We start from the raw sequence: 21,195 nt of genomic DNA, 5'->3' as shown, positions 1-21,195 counted from the left end.
GACCCTTGTTATAACCCACTATCATACTGAGGTATGCTGGCAAGGTTGGAACATATCTTTTTAAACTCACTGCCTGGTAATATGGGCAGAGAAGATAAAGGATGCAAAACAAGACAGCAGAGAAGAGCTGGGAAAACTGCATCAGTGGTATCTACAAATGTACTGAACAATAATCTCGACTGAAGTGACAACTCAGCAACTTGTGCTTCTTGAAAAGCTTTGTTTGCCGGAGTGCACAAACATCGACAACCCATGCCTTGCTCATCCCTCATCTGTATCACTGTTTAGGGAGTTCATCCCAACCCCACAGCTCTCACTGACCTCGTCCACCAGCAAAGCCTGGCCATTCGCCGATGATCTCAGCTGAGCATGGACCATGAGGATCTGCAGAATCTTGACCAGAAACTCCTCCTTCTCTTCACTGTCATAGGGTGTCTCAGTCAGAACAGTCTTTAGCAGAGGGAAGACTATGGAAAATGCTGGAGCTGATAAGGGGGCAGCACCTGCAAAAAGGAAAAATAAACCTGTGAATACAGTTGATGTCCTCACACCTTTGTTTTACAATATTGGCTGGTGTAAAATTTATACTTTGGTAGCTCCTAAGGGACATGGCCAAGTTCAGCCTTACAGAAAAACATGATAAGTGACCCAAAGTATTTCTATGCCCCTAGAAACACATGGCACAAGGGACATTGTCTCCTGGGTATCCGGATTAACCCCCTACAGGCAGTGTTTAGCCTCTTCAAAGCAGCATGCACAGCCTGCCTCATTTAGCCTCTTATCACATTGCCATTTCACTTAACAGTAGTGGCATTACGACTCCAATATTGACATTTGGCATTTCAGATCTACCTATTGCTGTTGCTTGTTACACCAGTGAGCTGGTTTTAACTAAAGTCATATTAGGACTCCAAATTACTTCCAATGCTTCAACCGTGCAAAAACACACATAGTAAACGGAATCAACAATTCAGTGGATTGAAGTAGACAGACATGCAGAACTGATGTCTTGTCTATCTTGGACTTATTCAAGGGGCGAAAAACACAATCAAATCCACCACAGAACCAACCAAGGTTCTGAATTTAAAAATCTATTATTTAAATTGCATTAACTTTGTGTGTACACTCCCCCTGAGAATTCAAATGACTTAAGATAAAAAAAGTTAATGTCAGTTTTATTTCTGAGCAAAAACATCCACGTAAGGATCTGACACAATTTAACTAATTCACTTCTAAAGTCAGTTTGTCCCAATTCAGGGGTCCATTTGCCATCTGTATTCTTTTAAAACTCTTCCCACCAACCTGGCTAACTAGTCACTCCAACGCCTTCAATTGGGTTCTGCTAATTCTGGTGCAAAGCTCAAAAAAATTAAAAAAAATAAATAAATCTAAACACCTCCCCATCCCTTTGAAAGAATTAAAGCTTTTGGATTCCTGTTGTTAAAGACTTTGATCCTTCCTTCTTGCAGGGGCTTGGCTATGGAACTCGGCAAGTGTTTTCCAGTTAGTCCAAAGCAAAAACATTAAACAAAATATAAAAGCTATAACAAGGAAAAAAATTGTTCTTTTTGTCTTCAAGCTAAACTGTCAACATTACTTGCTTACAACCTGGGTATATTTGTGGTTAGGTACTATAATGTCTTCCTGAACATCTGCCTGTGGACCTCTAGCTGGAGCCATTTTTTTAATATATTGTTAAAACTCAAGTACTACATATCTAGGGAAAATGTTCACTTTCTACATCCCACCTTTGCTGTCAAAGTATGCCAGCTTTTAAATTTCCAAGATGCAGATGAAGAGCACTGCAGATACAATACTGCAGTATTAGTCAGCTTATGTAGGGCACAGATACCGCAAAAGTAGTTCAAGGGAGAAATATTAAATACCAAACACACTGTGAGCTTCTAATTATTTAATATGAACAGTTTGGGTGAAAAACCCTCCATCCCACATGTGAGATATTTCTCTCTGAACTTAGGGCTCAGTATCTGTTTGCTTTCAGGCCTTTTTTTTTTTTTTAATTGGCCAGATATTTTCAAGTTTAAGCAACTGTCATTCTATATCCAGTAGGAGGGAGAAGACTTTATCAGGGAAGATAAATGTTCTATTAACACAGTAGCTGGTATTGCCCAGCATGAATCAGATTATAAAATGTATCTTGGCATTTCAGTTACGAATGATAAAATATATCATCCACATTATAAAGAGGTACTTCCAAGGTAACCTAAGAAACTAAACTCTACTAAAAATATTGTAAGACTATGCCCTACAGTGTTTTAAGAACTTCAAAAATTAGGAGAAAAACATTTGTGAGTACAACATGACTTGCCCAAAAAAGTGTTACAGAACATACTTCCTTTCTCTTGCAGAAGAGGTGAACAAATTAAGACATTCATTTAAATAAGTGCTGTAAGAAATCTTGAAGAAGGAGTGAAAATACTTCTGCTGCTTTTGGGAAATAAGCCTGAAAATGGATTTAAGTGTCAACGAACGTGCAATTACTATGAAAATAAATGACACAGTGGAGACACGGAATTATCACTGAGATGTTCAACACTGAAGTGGTGCTCAATGTGGCCAATTGCTGCTACTCAACTGTRAAGAATACATGTGCCACAGTCGCACAAATGCACATCTGACTGGCAAGAGAAAGCTACAGAGAGAACTGAATTGCTGGGATAATGGACCACATGGAATTCTTAATTTCCTTTGAAAAAATTATAAACCATCTGCCACAGCACTTTTTGAGTAAGCTAGGTGATGAACAAATCTGAAGTCTGGACACCTCTCATCACAGTACCTCACATACTTTAAGACAACCTAAGCCATCCCTGACTTCAAAAGCAGCAGATCCACTCTCCCTCTTCTGTACTATTGTCTTCATTGTGGTGGCACAAATATTTGCGCAGCCCTTTGTGAAGCAGATTCTGGAACTGATCCAGATTAAAACAAACACAGTGAACCAAAGGGGAAAAAAAAACACCAAGAAAAAGGAAAAAAACACCAAGAAAAAGGAAAAAAAAAAACAAGAAAAAGGAAAAAAAAAAACAAGAAAAAGGAAAAAAAAACAAGAAAAAAAGGGTTCATTTTAACCCAGATCATGTTCTTGCATTGTAAAAATGCCTTAGTGTTACAGAGTGGGAAAGAACTGCTGATTCTGCAACCATGCCAGAATAAAATATTCATGAACTGCAGCACTAGATACCAAACAAGCAGAGGCCACAGGCACTTCACTGCTGAGATCACAGATAAGAAGTAATTATTCTGTCTTACCACTTGGTCTCACTGAATCACTTATGCTAGGTGATGTTGAGAGGTAAGAACTGTCCTCAGCAAAAAAGAACTTTAATTTCACTACTGTTATTTCTGTCTGTACCATTTTAAGAAAAAAAATTGGTATTTTATTTCTATACTTACTGTACTTGTAATATAATTTCCACTACTGCCACTGCAAAAGAAAGCTTAATGGGGAAGTTGAGGTTTTGATATGTATGAAACAACTGATCTGATTTAAAGGAAAATGTGAAGTCTCACCTACAAGACATTATGCAAACCATCAACACTAAAACAGATCACTAAGTTATTAGAGGGAATAAAACCTACAGTACTTTTTACCTGGCTCTCCCTTGCCTGTCCGGCTAGGGATTGTGTGGGCATGCAGCAAGCTAACGACTCTGTTAATTGCAGTAGGCAGCTCTTCTTGGCACCAGGATTCATCTAATTCACATTCTGGTTTCATCAGGCGCAAGGTCACATGGCTCACTAAAGTACCTAGCATGAGAGAATAAAGAATCCTTGAGGGGACTAAAAACAAAAATTTCTTGAGAGAAAGCAAATCCCCAGGAACACAGACTGAAGCCTCATAAGAGAGCTCTGGGATATGTCCCAGGCTGCAAAGAGGCAGAGGAGGAAGCACAGCCCTGAGGCTTATAGGGAACATCCTCATTCACAACAGTTACAATGTCTGCTAAGTGAACACTATTCTGTTTGCATCCCCAACAAGAAGCAAACCTTTCTTGTTTTGCAACAGCTATCAGGAAAATTCAGTGCTTCCAAGCTTCTCTAAGGATGTTAACCCAGTCAAAGGCATGAGTGCAGCCCGGCAAGCGCTGACTTTCTGTAGCAATGACACTACAGCACAGACTTCAGCAGAGGTCATAAGCCAGCTGAGGGGCTTACAACCCACTGAAATTTTCATTGCCTATGTCACTTTGCAGTCACTGCTATCATCACCTGTAGCAGCTGATTCCAAGTCAGCCGGGGCCAGCCAGTCCTCAGGACTGTCACGCCTTCACTCAACATGCACTCTCACCCTCCAAGCTCTCCACAACGGAGAGAGTCCCACTGTGACCAGCTGCTACTGAGAACCTGTCACAATGAGAGAACAACTCCTTGTCTTTGGACCCAGTCCCATCCAGCAGTAGGATCTCCGGGATGTTGCTCTCATCTTCTGCCTAAGCACTGTTCCAGAATAGTTCTTCCTCTTAGCTGTCTATGGTACGTGATCATGATCCACAGCTTGTAAGAGCAAGGACCTTGGCCACCTTGCCATTAAGGAAAAAAAAAAAAAAAAAAAGACACCCTGCCCTTGAACAGCAACTGCAAACACTAACCAAAGGTTTTCAGTCGAGCAGGCATGACACAGGAAGCTAAGGAAAGAAAAGGATCCTTAATCCTTGGAGCAGCCAATGGGGATCTTAAAAGTGGCAAGAAGGAACCAATGAGACCCGGGATGTACTGAGTTAGACCAGGAGGCTTTCTCTTTATAACAGTGTCCAGGAGACCCAGGGCTGTTTCCAGTTCATTATCAAGCTGTAAGAGAAACAATTCCAAGGGTTAGCACCAGATAGGAGAAGAGAGGAAAAAAAAAAAAAAGGGAAAAAGAAATCAAGTGGTTAAATCTAATTTCTAATGAAAGAAACTGATTATTCTCTATGCTATTGTATTTTCCTTTTATCAAAAGGACTTGCTCATGGTAGCAGCAGAGTTGGCAAAGAAGATCCTCAAAATTTACCTCCTTTAGCCGTTTTCTGATCTGAGACTCCTTTTCCAGCTGTGCATGCATCAGCTCCTTCTGCTTGCTAGTCAGTTGTACCTCATCCTTTATTCCTTTCTTCTTCTTTATCTCCTGCAATAGAGAGTCATGGACATTATTAACTGGAAACTATTATTATATGACATAACAGGTGAGATAGCCTAATGTCAGAAACATCAGTACTGGCTTTCCTGCTCCCACCAACTCACCTCCTTCAGCTCCAGCTCAATGATCTGTTCCTTGAAAGAATAAGCTTTATTCTCCCTCTTCATGTTAGCCTTTTTCAAACTATCCTGTTGAGCACTGAGAAAGAAAAGCAGAGGAAGAATCAGCACTGCTCTGGACTAAGAACCAGAAACACAAGTCCAGGGTCCAGTCAGAACATCTGACAAACCCACTCACCCCCTGGCTGCAAGCCCACAGGAATCAGTCCCCAGGTTCAGAGACGGAGACAAGAAATTATAGTCTTACCTCTGTATTATAGATTTGTCATACAGTTCTCCCTCTGGTGTCTTCATGATGGCATATTCCTCTCGAGTAACCTGGCACAGAGCTGGATTCTCCATAGATGCTGAGATGGTGTTGATGAGTTGCGGGAGCACTCTGACAGGTGAAAGTTGAGAGAGAGATCCCACTGCATTCATGGATGACTATCAAGAAAACAAAGGAAAACAACACTGTGATCAGTATTCCTTGAAACAGTCTCAAAAAAGTATGCCCTGTTGAGGCAGTTCTTTGAAAGCAATACCCTTCGGGTCATAAATCCTTGTCAATGGGTACCAAAATCTTATCTAGAATTCTAGTCAACTGCTGGTACACATTCTTCTCCTCTCAAATCCCAGCTCCTTTCCACCAGAGATGCTCTCTTTGAACCTGTCTTTTTCTCTCCCTTCTAGACAGATCTCCTTCCTTATAGACTATTTAATACTTAACCCCCCCTCCAAAAAAAATGCTTTTGTTCCAAAGCATCTCTCAAAATGAGCAGAAGAAACAGTTTATTACCTGGTTCTCTGAAGCATAGGTAGTGATTCTGGGTAGTATGTCATTCAGGTGCTTGGTAACGAAGTCTTTGGGATCTATCTTCATCTTGATGAGGAGAGCTGGCCAAAGACCAGGCTGTACTGCCACTAGCATGAAGAATAAATGGGCCAAATAAATACGAAGCAGACTGCTAATACAACGAAACAAAAAGGCAAAAAAAACCCCCAAATATTGGCCAGGAGAGTGGTCTTATCCCATAACCTACCTACAGATGGGTGATGGCTCACCAGCAGCATCTCCAGAGCCAGCTTTTCTGTCTCAAAGGAGTCCACACCCAGCCCTGTCACGCTTGAGATGACGCAGAGTGCTTCATGGAGAACACGGGGAGGGATGTATGCTTTTCCCAGCTCAGACAGCTCTCCTGACTCCATCACCAGGACCTCGTGAGGCAGAACCTGAGTGGACAACTTGTCATTAACAAATCACAGCAAACCTTCCTGAGCCTAACTACTGAGGACACTTCCATACAGCAACACCATACCAAATACCAACAATCAACTCCCTCTGAGAGTACTAAGAACCTGAAGTTGTCAGAGGAAAGAAGGGATAAAGGATAACGGTGGAACAGAAGCACAAAGCTGACAGTGACAGAAAGGCTGAAAATGGAGGACTATACTAGATCTGGCCAGCAGGGGTAAACTAAAACCAAATTGATCATTTTTGGCAGAGGACTTTGGAAAAGGTTGAATCAGTTGACTTGAACAGTATGCCCAATTTCTACAGTCTAATTTTTCCCAACATCTTTTCGAAAACTATTTTATTCAGGCTGTATCTTTGACATGAGAAGACTGTTTAGAAAGGCTCACCCTTGGTATTTAATTAATGCAACTTAATCTGTTCTGCAACTTGACATGGTGCTTGGTTAGCAGCATGCCCCATAACAGAGCAGTTATTGTTTACATTTTTTATTCTTCTTTTTATTTTTGACACTAGTTGCTAATGAAATATTTCTATCACATATGCTTTAAGTAGACAGCCTGAGCTATTAGCCAGGGCCAAAGAACTATGATACTGAGAAAGCAATTAAGCACTTAGGCTTCCAGTGGAGATTAAATTTGGATTAAAATAATAGAAGGACATAGAAAACTACAGCTTTCTCCCTGAGTAATCCGGAATAGTATGGCTTCCGTGCACATAGGGAAGACTCAGCAGCCTCAGATGCCAGGGACACTGACACAGCAATATGCAGTAGTCTAGCAACAAGTGGTATTCTAGAGGATCACAAAGACAGAATCGAATAATTTTTGTGTTGCAACATATGTCAATACTAACAGCACAGCTAGGGTAGGGAGCTGATGTGCAGCATATGAGCAACTTTCTAGGCAAGAACTAGGCTTCTCACCTTATGAGAACTGAGAACTGCTTTTAGCTCCTCCAAGAGCCCATAGGCTAGTTTGTACCCTCCAAGAGAGGACAAAAGCTTCTTAACCGTTTGATGGGCCTGTCTTCGAACATGCCAGGTCCGACTCATCAGTACTGCAACAAGGGCACGGTGATACTGCCTGAAAATAGAGAAATAAACAGGTTTATTAAGGGAGCTAGCTCTACAAACTAACCGGCCACAAAAATGCAAGGGGTTCAACATTTTGTGCAAAGTCCCAGGCCCACCCCCTCCACTGCCTGCCTTAACATTCAGGCATCGGACACAGATCAGACACAGCAAGTGCATTCTACGTACTGAACTTTACTTTCAGGGAGCCGCTGTGCATGATCCAAAAGGAGGCGCTCTGTCAGCTGCAATACTGTACACATTGCTGTGGAAAAACAAACATTTAAAACAGCGTGAGATTTCATATGGAGACAGATTTTTTTTTTTTAAACCTCAGAACAAACAAACAGTAAGCAGGACACATTAAAATAGCTGCCCAAACTGAGCTTCTACATAATTTTTTTCTATACAATCTGAATGAAACTAAAGTCAAGTCCAGCTCAGCTCTGACATGACGAAAGGCAGCATCATGAGCAAACAGAAATGTTATTAGCTGGATTCTAACAAGATTTCCTTGACCAGTGTGTGTGACCTATTTTTGTCTTAGTCAACATAGCAACCTAAACCATAAATATTATGCTCAGTTTGCATCAACACTGTTAATTTCAGCAGTGCTCAGGAATGTCTTCACTGACAATAACATGTATACTAGATTCCTAAAGGACACAATGCCGTACAAACAGTAGCCTTGGCATTTCAACTTACACCATCTTCTGAGCTTCGACTCTCACTAGGCTTTTTGGGTTATGTATCAACGTGCATCCCTATCATAAAAGCACCTGAAACATGAGGTGGATTATATCCCATGTCACATATGGTGCGGGGGACTTCCAACATTCAAGGCATCAGACAGTTTGGGGATGCCAAGCACATCAGTTGGACGTTTCTGCTTAAACAACCACTAATAACAAATCATGACAATGCTAACACTCAAAATGCCAACATTAGTTTTTGGAGCTAACATCCCAGTGGAGCAATACAATATTTTCCAAATCATATTGTTTCAGGATGCCTGCAGAGGCGGGAGGGAAAATGAATATATATACACATTGCTTTCAGGAAACTGAACAGCGATCACAACAAGCAAAGGAGAAGTGATGTTACTTCCCATTTAGAAAGCTTTACCTCTTCAAAGCTTTGTACAAAGATAAATGAATTCATTTCAAAAGAAATGATTCACCAACTCATTTTCAAACCTTTCAATTTAAAAAGTAGTTAGTAATGTTTTCTCTGGGGCACACTCTATTAATAATTTTTTTTTCAATTAAACTCAGTAGAACAAAACAGAGCACAAACAGACTATAACTCATAATCCAACAGATTTCCTATCTCTTATTATTCTTCCTCCACAAATCTTATGAACTTCACCTACACAAGTCTTCTCCAGCTTTATCTCACTCTTCCCCATCCTCTTCCCAATTTCAGGCTTCCCCATGTCCCTTAGATTGGTTGCAACAATCTACTAACAAAATGGGACACCACATAGACACTTTTTGCCTTCAAAAGGCTTTTACAGAATACAGAGATTTGGAGTTATGAATATTTAATAGCTCAACTTCATTAGAAATAAATTCATGTGAAAAGTAGACTACAATTAGTCTAGATGTACTTCTGAAAGAGCAGTCCGTTCATTTTAATCTGAAATTGGATCCTCCAAGGATCATATAAAATGGCTAACAAGCAACAGTAGGTCTCATAAGTGCTAAGTAATGAAATTAAACAGCAATTGGATATACAATAAATGACAATTTACCTTCTTCTGATGCAGACTGCAAGAACTTCTCAGATGTGAAAATTTGCTTCTTTTCATCCAGAATCAGCTGCCAGAAACCAGTCAGCTTAGACTCTGACCAGAAAAGAACAGATGTCCATCAAGAATGTTTCAAAATAAGACAAAACTTACCAGGGTACATACAATACAGGAGAATTCTGTCTCCTGAAATCACTGAAGCTATTTCTAGCTCTACTTTTCTTCAGTTATAAAGCCTCCCAGCTCTCTCATTCAGAACCATGAGCATACCCAAAACCTACCTGCTGAAAAAATATATTTCTCTGACTTACACATGGAAATGGAAAATCTGTTTCACCTGAATATTTTTAGGGTAAGCCTTCCTAACCCTGGAGGAAAGGAGGAAGCTTGTGTGTTGTTTTTGATAGACAGAACACAGCTGGATTTTATATCCTGGCAAGTAGACGAATTGGGACAGTTTCTTGTAATACATTCTAATAGAAAATAGAATTCCAGTCATGCTGTTTTCCAAAGATGGTTTGTAAAATTACTAGAGAAATAACAAACAAGGAACACTCTTAATGCCTCAGTAAAGTCCTGGCATTTAAGGTCTGGGTCAAAATTTTCTGTCAGAATAAAGAGGAATATTGCCCTAAGTGAATGGAAGCTGGAATTTGCAAAGCTACGGAAGAGTAAGAATTCTTTACTGACTTAATCAAGAGATCGGAATAAATCTTTCCCTGGTTTATGAAGGGCAGTGATTCTCTAGGCGGAAGCAGTACACTGACTAAGGAATCTCATACATATTGTCAAGAAAAAGCATCAGCTCTCAGAATGCATTTATATTGGATTCTGCTAGGTGTTTTGTGACCTTACCTGTCTGTCCCTCAATTACAGACATCCTGCAGATGAGCAAAGCTGCGGCAACTCCTTCCGTTACCATGGGAACCTGAGTGCTTTGAGATGCTGCTTTCTCTACTGTCTGGATCAGCATTGGCAGCAAGTCCATTCCCTGTAACAACGTGTCACCTGAGGAGACAGAAAGAGACGAGTTGCAAAAGAACGTTGTCCTTCACACTTTATACAGGAAGATAACGATGGTTCTTTTCTTGTCACGAGGCAGGGAAACAAGCCAGACTCACCGGGAAGATTCTGAATCTCCCAAACAAACCATTTGTCCATCATCGCTATAATTAAACTTCAACAGTGAAGACGATAACCACTTAGTTCTTTCCTCACAGACAAAATACTCCCATCTCAATTTGAGCTTCTGTCCACGAGAAGCAAAAGAAAACGCTAACTAGGTTACATATAAGGAATTGGTCCAAATTGCACAAAGTCTAACTCCTACTTCAAAGACTCCGTTTCCCTAAAAGAGCCAAAGTACCATTCCTGGCAAGCTGCAACCATCTGTTCCACTTCAAACCTTCAGAAGATAAGGAATCCAACTGACTTGCAGTTCCAGGAAAACTGACTAGGTGTTCCTGAAATTTCCAGAAGCAAAACCTCACACACAATACTAAAAAAGGAAACAACAGATCTCATGGCTTTGTAAGTTAAATATTTGCAGGTAGTGTTTTAATCATACACCTGTAGAAGTTTAAATCCCTCTATCTACCTGATGTCCCAGTTGGACACTTCACTGGGTGGGCCAAAGCAATGGTAGTCAAGAGCTCCAGTGATGAGTAAATTCTTTGGAATATGAATGTCTTGGGCCCTGATCCCTTGAACAGCTACATATATCACATACACGTACTCCCCTTCCCCCATCAGACATGAGCAACTTTACATTTGCCATATTGGTCTCTCTAAAAGGACCACTCTCCTGAGATGCCAAACTAGTTTTCATATTTATTTTTCAGCCATGTGATAGCACAGAAATTCCTGGCAGCTACAATAGAAAGAAAAACGTAGAAGTACAACTTTGCTCATATCCATATTGAGAAAATGATGGCAAATCCATTGCATCTATATAATAGTTATTGATCTCCTAAGCAGACGTGTATCATCTTTTTGACTCACACTGCATCAGTAAGAAAAGGAGATCTCATATGTATTTTATTTAGGCATCAGATTGATCACCTATAGATGTGTGGATGAAATGCTGAAGTCACAGTGGATAGAACCAACAGCAGCAAATCGCAAAAGAATCACCCAAAGTTTAGAGTTTCTGAAGATCTTCACTTCAAATACATGGATTTTTATTTTTCGTATTTTTTTTTAACTTCTGATGGCCAAAGCCACAGACCAGGAACCCAGTGTGCTGGGTGCTGCCTAAAACAACAACAACAAAAAAAACGCTAACCCCTGAGCTAGAAACCTTACAATCTAAATATAAGGCAACAATTATTTTGGGGGTACCTGAAAAGACAGCATGGTGGACAGCGATGATAGTTATACAAGGAGACAAAACATCTTTGTAGGTCTGAAAGCAAAAGACTGTTTAAGAAGAAATCTGAAGGAGGTTAATGATTGGATATTGCCTTACAAAATCTTTCCTAATCTATAGTTATCCACTTATATCAGGAAGTAAGAGAGTCGATTACTCTTCTCTTAAGCCACACCAAGTTATTACCAGCTGCACAGTTTTACCTTTGAAAGAGGCTAGCATGCACTGCAGGTACGCATGTCTCACAGCTGAAGTGGAGGTTTTAAGGCTGAAGGCTTTCTTTAGCCATTCTACTAGCTTCTTAGGAACTTCTGTGGTGAATCGAACACACCAAAGAGCCAGGACAGAGACTGCATGAACCAACGTGCCTTCATGGACTAGGAAGTAACACAGAACTCGCATCAGTATAACAAATGCAAAAAACACAGGAACGCATAAAACAGAAGACAGGTAGCAAGGCAGCAGGGAGGAAGGCTGCTCATTGAGACAGGGCAATGGATTTTATAACACAATAGGTGAGAACCAAGGTTTATTCTAAATAACAAGCCAAACGAAAATCCTGCTCAAGAGAAAAGCAGCTTAGCAAACCCAGAATAAAGGCAACAGGCCTCACCTTCTTGTTGCAGGAAAGGGATGAAAAGCTCTGCCACGGTTCCAGTCAGAGCTTGGCTAGAGGATCCAGAAACCACATGGTAACTGAGGCTGCCAATCCCTGAAAGGACAGACTTTTCTCATTAGTTCCCGAACTACCAGCACTTACAGCAAAATCTAAAAACAACATGGGACAGGAATGACCCTTCATGTTTCGATCCCTCTCACACCTCTCTCCTCATCACTACAGCTGGCTGTCACACTCACTACGTACCAACGCTGCAGGATCTCTGTCTTCATTCTTACCCAGGATACTGTCATCTTCTTTGCATAAAAACACTTTCAGCCTACTAGCCAATCACTTCCTTTGAAGAGAAGGTCAATAACTTGCATGCAATATTCAGCACCCTCTCAGACATTAACCACAGTCAGGTCGGAACGACCAGACAAGGAATCATAAAGACACAAATATGGACCCCTCCCATTCAGTCTTCTGCTGCATTTGCTCCACCAGAGAAGAAGCTTTCCTTTAGGATCCTCACCTGAAAGGACACTCATCTTCTGAGCAACAACTGTCAGCTTCCCCTCCGAGCCTGCCAACAAGAAACAAATGGACGATGGGTGACTTAGTTACAGACAAGCAGACGATGACAATGTGCTACTTCAAGAATCTTCTCTAACACACAAAAGCTTGCGCTGTTACCCCAATCCAGGCTGAGCTGCCCCTATGATACACGCAATTAAAGACAACAGAAAATACAATATACAAAATTCCTTGAAGCCAGCAAACCTCTATTCAGCTTCACCTCCACTGCTCATCCTACGATTTACTCACCCCCCAAGATGGCAAAAAGATGTCTGCTCAGTGACTCCACAGCTGAAGGATCACTACATTGTCGAGCCAAGTTCTTTAATGCCACAACTGCTTCATCCATCAGCTGCACACTGTTGGATTTCAGATGACCTAGAAAACAATGCACAACTAAGAGCTCCCTGTGACTAGCTGCATAAAATCAGCAAGACAAGGAAATATCTTTACATGTGGCCTGACTCAGCTTCTGGAACATTACATGAAATATTCCAGTTCCTAGTTACGGCATCATCCTCCCACCTAGAATAACAACTTCTTCAGGACACCAGTAACCAAGTCAGTGCAGGTACAGACAGAAAGTTGTAGAAAGCCTTATTACGAATTCATCATTCACTCCAGGAGTCATGGTACTTACTGGCCAGTCCTTTCACAATGTCTAGAGCATACTGGCTAAGGTCCAGGTTCACAGAGACGAGCAAGCAGGAGATTGCTGAAGACATAAGAGACAAAGGGCATATTACATTTTGTAACTGCTTTTAGCATTTTAATACACCCTTCCCCACAGTCCACATCAAGAGTAGACAGGGCCAGTAAAGAAATAGGAAGAAAAAATACTGAAATGGATGCCCAATCAACGGATTGATTCAGCATTATTCTTAGCGCTCGGCTGTGAAATTCTGTCCTCTGTGCAAATACTAGTTATCACATACCCAGACACGTGGGATCACACCACAAATGTTGCTTCTCTGTATCCATCCCTTAGATGCCAGACAATCCTGCCACCTGTGCTCATAGGCCCAGAGTATCTCTAAGCGTAGCTCAGAAGGACACACTCCCCCCCACCAACTCCAGAGCTCTAAGGAATAACTGTCAACGCTCTCTGGCAGAGCAATGTAGAGCGAAGACAGACTCACTTTCAATTACGTTCTCAGGGCTCCGCAGCAGTGATTTCTGCAGAGTTGGCAAAACCAAGTCCTTGAATTCAGTGTGAGACACGTATCGAAGAAGAGGGGAACAGCTGTCCTGCAAAGGCAACATAGCGCTCAGCACAGCGACGGACATCACATACGGGACAAAAGCATAAACAGTCCCGTAAAAACAAGTCTCACCAGCAAGTGCTTCTGAGGCTTTGTCTTGCTTATAAGGATGGTCTTCAAGTAGAAATCCAGAAGAGCACTCTGAACAAGCACAACACCAGTTACAGCCATGTCATAACCTAAACGCAGCTCCCCGCACAACATTAAGAAGCCAGGCTTGACATCCCACCCCACTTCCCTCTGGAATGCGGCCCTATTCACTAAGCAGAAGCTTTGCTTCCATCCTCGTGTGAGATGGTCCAGCAGAGACTGGCATTCTTTGCTCTACCCTCCAGCCCAAAACAAAACCCACTGCAAGCTAGCTACTGCCTTCCATTCCTACAGCGGGGGAGAAGGCAGAAAGCTGCAGTGTCGGCCATCTACATAAATGCACAGGCCACAGCAAAGAGCTACGTATCTGGCACCTCCCTTAAAGCTGGCCAAGCTGTTTTAACCAGAAGTGTATTACTATGACAGATAATGAAACCAGAGGCAGGTGTAAAGTACCAACCTCACTGAAACATCTCACTGAAACATCTGTCCGTCCCCCTTCATGAAAAGCAAGGCTACTTATTACAAAAGAATGAAAAAGAACAGAAAAAAGAAGGAAGCAGTACTGCAGCTTTACCTTGTGACGTTTAATAACATCGATCTCTTTCTGGGCTGTGCAAAACTGCACCACGAGTCCCAGCATTGCAGCATAGCTCTGGTTTGGTTCCAGACCGAGAATGACAGATAGGTACTGATCCACCAGATCCTGGTTCTGAAAAGAAAAAAAAAAGAGCAAGAAATGTTAACACAACCAAACCTAGAATAGTCACTGAATAAGGCCACCTAAATTATACAGTTATACATCACCTCTTTCCACAGCCTGTTCAATTTCTTCACCGCCCCATCCACTGCCTGCTTATGAGAACCTCCCAGGACTTCCAACAGGAGCAAACACTGAACCTCCACCTGCCGAGAGAAACAGCCGAGAAAACCTTCATGCACATGCTTCTCAGAGGGTCATCTCATATCATCAGCTAAGAAGTGTCAGATGCCAGTGATTAGCTGAAACTCCTTAGGAAGAAGTCTAGCTTGCTCAGGTAAGTTCTTCCAAAGAGGCAGAATTAGGAGCTGCCATTGCTTTCATCCCACACATACCATTTTGAAGAAGCATGTATAACACAATTTTGGAAACAATGACTTACAAAACAGCAATTTATATCAAGTTACATCTCCTCTTAAAGTGTATTCCAACCACATTTCAAGGTGCTATGAGCATGGTTCCAGGGATGATCCAGGGATCGTTAAAGTAGGCAAAAAGAAAGCAAAAAGCTACTTAATACCATATGACAGAACATCACAAGCAACTACCTTAAGGGAAGAACAAGTTCAGAACGACACACTGCAGACTAGACCCTGGAGGCTCCACTACAACACCTAGTCTAAAAACACTGGCATATACCACAGTATGCAGAGCAAGTCTACTCAGGTCCAACACTATCAGTCTCACGCTTTATATACCTCCCGCCTTCTCCAGCTGGATAAAGTGATCAAAATACATCAGGAAGCATAAAAGATCATCATAATTAAGAGGAAAGTCAGAGTCCTGCATTTTAGCACAACATTATTAGTCACATTCAGAATCATTTGCAGCGTTTCAGCAGCTTAAAGGCATTAGAAGTCCTTGAGTCCTTATCTCCAAAGGGATATTTCTGTAAACCAAAAAGAACTTACCAGTTTTTTCCATGTTTCTCCCTGCCTCTTGTCAGGTGTTGGAAAGACTGTGCGCACAAGCAGGCATGTCCAGGAGAGTGCCAGCAGAGCTGCAGATCCACTGCTCTTACTGTTGTAGAGGTGAGAAAAGCGAGTGAACCCACAGCTCCCATTACATAACTCATACCTACTAGCGCAGAACGGGCTCGCTTGGGCCCAAGCCAGAACACTACTAAAGTGAGGCAACTTTGTCATAGAAAATTACAGTTAAAGTCTCAGCTTTTAAAGCAAATAACTAGCGCCAGCAAGCTACAATGAGTTTTGCTTGTTGCGTTTCAGCTTTTGTTTAACACTCAATCTTCTCAATGGCACAAAGAAAGCTAAATCTCGCCTGCTGGGAATGAAAAACCTTAGCTCAAGAAAGATCTTTTTCGGATCTCCCCAACAGCAATATAGAAATGAGAGTTAAATACTTTGCCAACGGAGACTGTCCAAAAAGTGACTCAAGATTTCTCATCTGCTGCTCATCTTCACTGTCAGAACTTCACAACATTGACTGCCAAATCACTTCTCAGTTTACATTCCCTCCTGGCACACCACTCAGTTCTGATTTATGCTAACTCTCATCTCCTTCCTCTACTTCAGGTAACAGACCCCATCTCTCTGCTCCCTGAAGATCCTGATGCCTTTTTGATCTCTCTCTCAAAGTGAAATAACGTAGCAAGTGTCCTTACGCACAGGGACATAATAAAAGTCTCTAAACAGCCAGGCATTGCAACAGAGTAACCTGAAGAGTAACTGTTATATCACTGTAAACCTTTAGAAAAATATGTGATCTTGGTTTAAAAGCTACACTCCAGTTTAGCCACAAGGCAGAGGTTGATGGAGGAGTCCCCGGAGGGTGTTCTGGGGCCTGAATCAGACAAGAAGCCGAACAATATCCTAAGTCACCTTTTAGACCCACTGCCTAAACAGCATTTCCAGATGCTACTACAACACACCACTAGCATCTTTCTCAGCTGAACCTCAAATTTCATTATATTAAATATCTATAACTAGGTTTTGAATTCAGCAGCTGAAGATCAGAAGGGCTAGGAAATCCCCCCTTCCCAGTCTTTTTGATCACTTCTTGATAAAAGAGATTACTGTCATAGCTCCAGCCTTGAAGGTTAACAAAAACAACACTAACTCAGACCCCTGCCACCAGCAGTGATACCAAGCAGCTCTTCTTGCAACCCTTCTGCTTTCACTGAAGACATGAAAGAGGTAAAAGAGTAAAATTCAAATAGTCATTAATAACTTCATCTGTAAATACTTTTAACTTTCACCTCTAGGAAGCAGCAGCAGAAAGAACCATTCAGAATGCAAAAGACCAACTACCAGCAACTCAGAACCGGTTGCACACACAGCAACTCATCCAGCACCTGGGAACTCCAGCCTTGCTGCTGATCCCTGAAGACTGAAGCGACTGCAGAAGGTTTTTTGCTGTTGCATCTGGCTGGGATTCGGCGAGCTGCTGAAGCGCCAGCTGCAGGGCTCTGCGGGATGCTGCATCGCTAGCAGGAATGAAAGAAAAAAAAGAAAAGAAAACAAAACTCTGTGAACATTATAAAATTGGGCCAACATTTCTTTTTTGAAACTACTCCACTCAAACCACATGAAGGGCTGTTTTCTCATTTCAGCAGCCTAGCTAATAGTTATTTTGTCCTTGCTGTTCCACAAAGTGAAGAAGTTTCCTTATCATTTATATTTCTGGCAGCAAACTCCATTCCCTAGCTTCACTGACAGAAGTTATGCCAAGGCACTTCAATGAGTCACAGGAAAAATCAGAGATTCTGAACACCTTATTTACAACAGACCACAACTTAATCCAATCTAAAAGCGTTCTACCAGATCCTGGTCTTGCTTTGCAAGGACACTGGCATTCATTCCTGCAAACTGAACCACAGGGTGCAAGCTTTAATTTTGAAATTAAAAATGAAACACAACGTGTCATGAAATGTTTTAATGTGAAACCTAACTGGAGAGCCTAAGCACTAGACAGCATCCTTCAGTGTTACATGACACTACACGCTAACGTTTCCATACCAGTTTAACTAATAAATAGATGCTTATAGATTGATTACATGAGCCTTTCTACATCATTTACTTACCGGTATCGATGCAAAGTGAGGCAGAAGAGTTTGCAAAGGCCTTTCACTGCACCCTCTGGAAGATCTGTAACAGATTGTATTTCAAAATATTTATTCATAAATCACTGAGGTCTTAACCTTTAAGAATACACACACGATTCACTTCACAACTGAAATCAGTGAACTGCTCGCAGCAGAACTACTCACAGCTCCTGTACATCTGTGAAAGCGTTTGTAGAACTGTCAGGGCCTTATTCAGAGCTCTCTTTTTGTATACATTATACACATATTTGTAAAAATAATAGCAAAATTGGAACACATACTGTTCCAAAGTCATTTTCAGAAAATGACAGAAATCAAACAAATCTTTTAGAACTTTGTTTCAACCATTTTATTAAGACTATCTAAAATCTTCCATTCATCTACTTTAGTTAAATGTATAAACTCTCCATAAACCATTACAAAACCAAGCTAAGAGCCAGAAGATAAACAGGCAAATGATACATGAGTGATGCTACAACCACGTACTCAAAAAAGCACAAAAGTTAATAACTAGAGAGGGTTCAGTATTACATATAAAACCTATGGTTCAAGTTAATGCTGTGAGAACACGTATATTCCAAATGCTGCCACCCCACTGCTCCAAGAAGCTACCCCACAAGTTTCACACAGCCCTTTAAACAAAACACTTGAACATTCTCCACCCTGGTGACAGAAACAGTGTCCGAATGCTTTTACCTTTCCCAGCAATGCATTTTCCCAGCTCACTGAGGATCTCTCTCCGTTCCTTCACACTGGCTGTCGTTACTTTTACTGCGAACCGCTTCAGCGTATCAGAAATCTGAAACCATTATTTGCATACACACAGGAAAAAACGTCAGACTGCCTTGTATTAACAAACAGAACATAAAACCAGGGCAAACAGAACATGCACCTGGGCAACCTCTTCTGGACCAAACGTGATCATCCACGGTCTTATCTTCTAGAGAAAGGGTCACTGCACATCATACAGGAGGTAACTAAAAATCTCCACTTTAAGCTGAAGGATGACAGCTTTCTGTTTTTTACCCTGTTTCTGTGTCATGGCACTCGCTGTCTGCAACATACACTTACCCTTCTGAAAAGGGGACAGAGTGAAAAGCCCATCAGCAAAATCAATGCCCTAGAGTACAGGGCCTTTAAAAGCCAAAAAAACAGAGACTTCAAAAGTGCATATGTACTTTTAAGTGGAGTGTTATCACCTAAAACCCACCCGCCCCCCTTCAATGGCACTTCCAACTGCAGGTGATCCATTACAGAGTCTACTTGCACATCCTGAAAACTTAATTTGTGGTTTCACGCTGTCAGTAGTTGTGAAATCACACATCTGGGACCAGCAGGAAGGCGCAGAGCTTGCCTTTGCTCTTCCCAGGCTGAACACACGTCTCGGGGATTTTACAAGTTGGACTCGCCAGATTACTAAAAGTCACGCCTCACTATAAAACTCCTTCCAGCGCTATCAACAGCTCCCAAGATTACGATAAGAAAACAAATAAAAAAATCCGTACCATAAAATTGCGTGTGTGTCTTATCATGCCTCCCCTACTGCCCGTTTACTGTATGCCTGAATCTATCAGCAGTCGGGGACTGAGACCACTCACTAAGTTTATTTAGCTCCTGTAAATAGTTTCAGTTTTCAGGCGGTATCAAGCCGGTGAGATGCACGCCCTGAAAAGACTGGAAAGAAGTTTAAATTCTCAGTGACCTGCTCCTTTTAACTATTGAAAATATATTCATGAACTTTCAACTCCCAGAAAACATGCAAGGCAAAAGACTTCACGGAGGCTAACAACAGGGCTCAATAAGGACTATACTAATGCATTCTCTGTCTTTAGATAAACCAGAACAGCAAGTCTCCAGGAAACGCTTAAAATTCACTTTGATCTGAGCAACAACACCGTCTGCACTACACCCACAGCTCCAGGCCTGAAGCTGGAGTAATGTCCACAATACTCGAATCCCACAGCACAGGAAGAGGTGTCTCCAGCCTTCGCCCCAAATTTTGCTACGTAAAAAAACCACCTCAGAAGTCCCGAAAAACTATCTTTAGGAATGGCAGCACACACACACACCTCTTCAGGAACTCACAAAAACTATTTCTTCCCTCTTACGGTGAGAGCTTTACCAGTGTTGCCACAACAGGTTCTTTGTACAAACATCGGAAACCTGGCAGACTTGGGAAATGGAAACTGCCTCCATTCACCTCAACAAGCGTTCTCAGTAAAACTTCCCTGCTGACACACAGGAAGGGTAATCCTTCAAGATGGCTACTCGGGATTTAGACAGAATGCCCAAATTTCTCTAACCCAACCATCTCGCACCCTGAGCTCTCTTCAAGAGCAGCCTGAAAGCAGGGCTACACCTCTAGCAGTAACCTAAAGGACGATTTGTCAAGGATGCCGTTGTTACCACCTGAGCTGACAAAACAAGGAGCCATAAAACATCCTGCTCTTCTTTTAAGCCTTTTCATTACATGAGTTCATCGTATGCAAATTCAAATCAAGCTGCACTTACTCATGCCGATTAATCTCAAGCAGGCTGACAAGCAGACTGTAAAAATTGTTAAAATTATCCCAACAGTCTGGAAATTAAAAACATAAATCAAGTATAACACTACAGTGCTTCCCAAGCAGCCTACGAGCTCACGTGGCTGGCAAAACTACTCCTCCCCAGTCCCCACGGGACAAGCCAGCGGGACAGGCGTCACTCACCCGCTTCTTCCCAAGAGGTGCACGCACACACGCTACAGCAAAGCTCGCGCACAAGCAACACTAACAGAAACGAATAAACATAACAAAACAAACACTTGCATTAGCAAGAAGCTCATCCTGAAAACGCCGGGTTTTGCCTGGGGAATATTAAGCGCAATGCGCAGAGCGGGAGTAAAACAGAAGCACAACGCGGTGCGCGAGGCAGGCGAAGCCCCGGGAGCGGCGACGCTGTCGCGGGCCACGTCGCGGGTCCCCGCGGGGGCTCTGGCCGCCGCCGCAGCCCCCGGCCGGGCAGGCGGAGGAGGCCGCGCTGGGGCGAGCTGCGCAGCGGGACCGGAGCGCGCCCGGGGGAGACGCCGCTTTTTCCAGTTCTTTATTAGAAATTCTCTGCTGGGATCGGCCGGGGCCCCCGCGGCAGCCGCCGCCCCGCGTCACGGCAGCGCCCGCGCCC

At 42.2% G+C, this 21,195-nt stretch overlaps 1 protein-coding gene across 2 annotated transcripts in view; it reads right to left on the bottom strand.

The window, feature by feature from the left end:
* The window catches only part of GCN1 (GCN1, eIF2 alpha kinase activator homolog), a 42,682-nt gene extending 22,976 nt beyond the window's left edge, over window positions 1-19,706 (bottom strand). The window contains exons 1-26 of one of the 2 annotated variants that reach the window (XM_026075055.1): window positions 19,542-19,706; window positions 18,733-18,835; window positions 18,016-18,079; window positions 17,287-17,418; window positions 15,884-15,992; window positions 15,020-15,118; window positions 14,790-14,924; window positions 14,195-14,263; window positions 14,000-14,108; window positions 13,501-13,575; window positions 13,110-13,238; window positions 12,817-12,867; window positions 12,297-12,395; window positions 11,887-12,060; window positions 10,171-10,323; window positions 9,319-9,411; window positions 7,755-7,830; window positions 7,419-7,578; window positions 6,282-6,471; window positions 6,038-6,162; window positions 5,507-5,685; window positions 5,245-5,338; window positions 5,015-5,128; window positions 4,614-4,812; window positions 3,616-3,771; window positions 322-503 (exon numbers count right to left, since the gene is read on the bottom strand). In XM_026075055.1, the coding sequence (XP_025930840.1) occupies window positions 322-503; window positions 3,616-3,771; window positions 4,614-4,812; window positions 5,015-5,128; window positions 5,245-5,338; window positions 5,507-5,685; window positions 6,038-6,162; window positions 6,282-6,471; window positions 7,419-7,578; window positions 7,755-7,830; window positions 9,319-9,411; window positions 10,171-10,323; window positions 11,887-12,060; window positions 12,297-12,395; window positions 12,817-12,867; window positions 13,110-13,238; window positions 13,501-13,575; window positions 14,000-14,108; window positions 14,195-14,263; window positions 14,790-14,924; window positions 15,020-15,118; window positions 15,884-15,992; window positions 17,287-17,418; window positions 18,016-18,079; window positions 18,733-18,835; window positions 19,542-19,568 (3,096 nt within the window). In that variant the 5' untranslated portion in view covers window positions 19,569-19,706. Of the gene's footprint in view, window positions 1-321; window positions 504-3,615; window positions 3,772-4,613; window positions 4,813-5,014; window positions 5,129-5,244; window positions 5,339-5,506; window positions 5,686-6,037; window positions 6,163-6,281; window positions 6,472-7,418; window positions 7,579-7,754; window positions 7,831-9,318; window positions 9,412-10,170; window positions 10,324-11,886; window positions 12,061-12,296; window positions 12,396-12,816; window positions 12,868-13,109; window positions 13,239-13,500; window positions 13,576-13,999; window positions 14,109-14,194; window positions 14,264-14,789; window positions 14,925-15,019; window positions 15,119-15,883; window positions 15,993-17,286; window positions 17,419-18,015; window positions 18,080-18,732; window positions 18,836-18,928; window positions 18,977-19,541 lie in introns of those variants that run through there. The other variant, XM_026075054.1, reaches the window with a different exon arrangement.
* Window positions 19,707-21,195: the final 1,489 nt, after the last annotated feature.

Source organism: Apteryx rowi, unplaced genomic scaffold (genome assembly GCF_003343035.1).
Source record: "Apteryx rowi isolate R43461 unplaced genomic scaffold, aptRow1 scaffold_40, whole genome shotgun sequence".
Taxonomy (NCBI): domain Eukaryota; kingdom Metazoa; phylum Chordata; class Aves; order Apterygiformes; family Apterygidae; genus Apteryx; species Apteryx rowi.
Note: the sequence above shows the minus strand (reverse complement) of the source record. Positions and strands in the feature narration are given on the sequence as shown.